At 42.3% G+C, this 4,024-nt stretch overlaps 1 protein-coding gene across 1 annotated transcript; it reads right to left on the reverse strand.

Moving 5' to 3' along the window:
* Positions 1-1,248: 1,248 nt before the first annotated feature.
* K441DRAFT_668943 (uncharacterized protein) lies at positions 1,249-3,599 on the reverse strand (the record flags this gene model as incomplete). The annotated part of the gene is made up of 3 exons (XM_067650075.1): positions 3,532-3,599; positions 2,039-3,478; positions 1,249-1,900 (listed from the first exon to the last, which is right to left on the reverse strand). Coding segments are annotated over exons 1-3 (1,843 nt in total), but the record flags the coding sequence as incomplete, so codon positions are not given.
* Between the last annotated feature and the right edge of the window lie 425 nt (positions 3,600-4,024).

Here is a 4,024-nt window from a genome sequence, read left to right on the forward strand (position 1 = left end):
TTTACTATATTTTAGACCCGTTACGGATTATATAAATATAAAGTACTTCCTTTTAGACTGACCAATGGACTGGCTACGTACCAGCGATATATAAACGATATACTCTTTAACTACTTTAATAACTTCTATACGGCCTACCTAGATAATATTATAATTTACTCTAAAAATAAGTTAGAATACAAGGAGTATATCTATAAGATCCTATAATAGCTCCATAAGGCTAGCCTCTAGGCTAATATTAGGAAATTAAAAATTAGTATTAAGCATCTAAAGTACTTAGGGTTTATTAGTAGTATAGACAGAATTAAAACAAACCTAGAAAAAACGGCTATAATTAACTAGTAGGTACTTCTAAGTACTATAAAGGGGGTATAGTTATTCTTAGGTTTCTATAACTTTTACTAACGCTTTATTAAAAATTATAGTAGAATTACCTAGCCCCTTAGCCGCCTTACCTAAAAGAACTAGCCCTTTTACTTTAATACTATATATAAGTAGGCTTTTAATAAGCTTAAGAAACGACTGGTCTCTACTTCCTTACTTACCTACTTTAACCTAAAACGGCCCTTAATACTAGAAACTAATGCTTTAGATAGTATTATTGCTAATATTTATTCCTAGAAGTAGATAGATAGAGAATAGCACCCTATTACTTACTACGTAAAGACTATAGTAGATGCTAAGCTAAATTATCCAATTTATAATAAGGAAATTGTAAGGCATATTGCCGGGGTGTATGGTAGGGAGTAGGTAAGCCGAGCATAAGTCACAAGGAGAGTCGATAGAAGAGGACGATATAGTAATAAGGGTAGGCAATAGCCTAGGTATAGAGAGAGAGACAAACCAATAGGGGAGGAAGGAGGCTATAAGCCCGAGGAGCTTATGTTAAGATATGGGAGAAACAACAAGTACACGGCGACCGATCGGCAAGGCCTGGCTAGGACGTAGTGAACCCTAGCTTTGGATAAGCTGGAGAAGGAAGCAGTGGTTCCTAAGGAGTTCAAAAATCTAAGGAGGACGTGCTGTAGGCCTGCAGGGCCGCAGCTACGTGCAAATATGGCAAATCGGGGTTTTTCATCCTACTGAGGCTGCTCATAGGGTTTTTCCTCCCAACTGCAGGGGATTTCTTCCTGTAAATACACAAGTTTTCCCCCCTGGAACGGAGTAGTCTGCGTGGGCCAGTAGGATCCGTATCAGACGTTAATCAAAGAATTATTATTAAATAGATTTATGTCTTTGCATATATATCTTGTAAGGGTGACTATTGGGTATCTAATTAATTTATAGCTGCTAGCTGCTAGCTGCCTACAAAATGAAGAGCACCGTAAAATAATAATTGGAGCAATTTAGACGGTAGACTGTAGTCTCCTTGTGCAGGTATAGCTAAAGCATTCGCCATATATTGAGAACATTTATTGCCGTTCATCCGGATAGAGTACTATAAGAAAGAAACCCAACGCCAGTAATTCCATATCAGAGCTGTTGTATCGGATTAATAAGGTTAATTTGTTAGTGCTCCGTTACAAATCAGTGGTGTTTTAGTTAGCCTACGCAATTGCTATCCGAAACCGAGTTAACGCCAGCCTCCCTAGCATATCCCTCGTCAGCAGGGAATATCATACAATCCACAGATATGGCCTCGAACTTAACAGTAGGAGTAGTAGAATTGTTAGACACTGTGGGGGAATAACCGTTGGATGAGGAATCGGAAATGTAGAAGTCGCTTAGTGCATCGTCATCAAAGTCGTCAGATTCGTTGAAGTCATCAAGATCGTCTAGACCGTAAGGATTGCCACCATCCATTACTTCCGCTTGATTTTTGTACAATGTATTAGACAGTTTTATTAACTCTTCTTTCGACATGCGACGGACTGGTGTCAGGGGAGCATCTGATGCCTTACTATATATTAATGTTAGTTGTAGAAGTATATATTGTTTTACACTTCGTAAAACGACCCACCTATACCCAGACTGCGCATTACTACTCACTGGGTTGGTAGGTTGTTGGGGTAGTTAAGCTAATGATGTTAACACGTACTGTCTGTTGGCTTTATGTTTGGCTCTTCCCCGATTAATTATTTTTAGCTCTCCATCTCCCAGTATGCGGTTTATTCGAGTCGCATCTAGTGTTAATCCAGGCACCAAAAACTCGCCTTGCTTTGGGTTGCGTTTGAGGTGGGTGCTACCACGCCAGTGTCTATAGGCGTTGAATGTTTCGACCCATCTCTTTGATATTTGTAGTACAAGTGGGTGTGGACGTGGTGTTAGGGTAGTGTGCTGGACTTTCATGGACACGTATTCGTGTGGCTGCCAGCTTAAAGGCTTGCCTGTTTCTTTGAAGGTGAAGATAGCCGACGGAGTGAGACGTTCTGGTTGTTTGTGATTGGAGTTAGGAGACGGCATAGGGTTGTGTCTGTAGGGAACTGTGATTGCTGGGTCCTCGCCGGCTGGTGAGCGCAAATGTACATGTAGAATATAGCCATTTTTGTCCGTGTACTCTTCGTATTTTTTAATGGGTTCAACGAAGGGTTCAACAAGCTTGGCTGTACCGTCCCTCCAAGGCAACGCTTCCATGGTCATATAGCAGTTGTTCATGAATTTGTTCTCTAGATCCTGCGCGATGGTGATCATGTTCGCCGGGCTACAGCAGCGGCTTCCAAAGCACAGCTTGTAGATCTCACGAGAGACCTCTTGAGGTTCCATTAGTGAAAGGACCAACAAAAAAGGAACCGAGAACGATCCAAGATTGGTTACGCGGTATGGAAGTATATGGGCGACCGTAGTGCCACCAGCCGTTTCAGTGGTTAGCTGGCATCGTCCTTGATCGCGTGCATATGTAGGTGCTGCCGATGGGATAAGCAGCGTAGGCATTCGGGCGGCGCGAAGGTCATTGAGGTCCTTGTCAATACCTTGGAAAGGGTTAATGGTGTTGTTGGGGTTAAGAGAGCGCTTTCGAAGCAGCCCTGGGATCTTGCGATCAACCAGCTTCATTACCCCTAGAAAATCATCGGCCCATTTCATGCAGTCTGAATGCGAGTACATGCGGTCGTCGCTTACTGTTGCTAGTCCATAGGCACAAAGTGCCATCTCCATTATCCGGACAACAGCAAGACACTGTTTCGGTGAATTTACTTCAACCAGTGTGTTAAGAATCTTGATCGCATGATCGACGTCATGCATTCCTTCTAACACGGTTGTAAGAACGGCTTCCTCTTTGCCACCGTCCTCCAACCAAGCCAATTTGCCTATAGAAAAAACTTCCTTTAGTTGGTCTCTTGCAATATTCCATTTATCCAACAACGGCCGATAGTCCTGTTGCATTTTTCTGTATTTCTCCTTGAGGTCTTTAGGGACCAGATCGTCTCTAAGGGCTCGGCGGGCATCGCTAACACGGTCTTCCATCTCCCGGATGGACGGTGGGAGGAATACTGGGCCTGGCCGTTTTGGGACATATACAAATGGGTTCCCTTTTTCAACACTAATAATATACTAGTTAGAACAATAGACTGCCATGGGGTAGAGATGCTATACCATTTCTGTTCCACTTTCAGCTCCGACACTGTTAATTCATCCTTGGCCATGTCTGTGAATATCCAAACATTCATTGACCCGAGGTACGAGTGGTCTATATTTTCGGGTCCTAGATTTCAAACTTTGCCGAGCCAGGTCCTAATTGGTTAAAGAAAAAACTTGCGCGCGGTAAGTTATGGCAGAATCCACGTGACGAACATCAAAATATTATAAATATCAAAATATCCTAGTATTGCGCCTTCCTTTTTATTAATACCTCTATTAATACCACTATATACATGGCAGATCCTGCTGTAATTAAGTATAGCAAGTGCTATATCCGTAGGCCCTACCTTAACTTTGTCAAAGACGGCCCTTAAAGAAGCTTTTAAAGCTATGCCAGTTAGAAGCTTCGGCCACCGCGTGCACGCAGCCACCGTATGCACGGTCCTTCCCTACCAAAATATACCTTTTTATACCACGTATAACTTAATAACCCTTTAATAGAATTTTA

Source organism: Cenococcum geophilum (assembly GCF_001692895.1).
Source record: "Cenococcum geophilum 1.58 unplaced genomic scaffold K441scaffold_66, whole genome shotgun sequence".
NCBI lineage: Eukaryota > Fungi > Ascomycota > Dothideomycetes > Gloniales > Gloniaceae > Cenococcum > Cenococcum geophilum.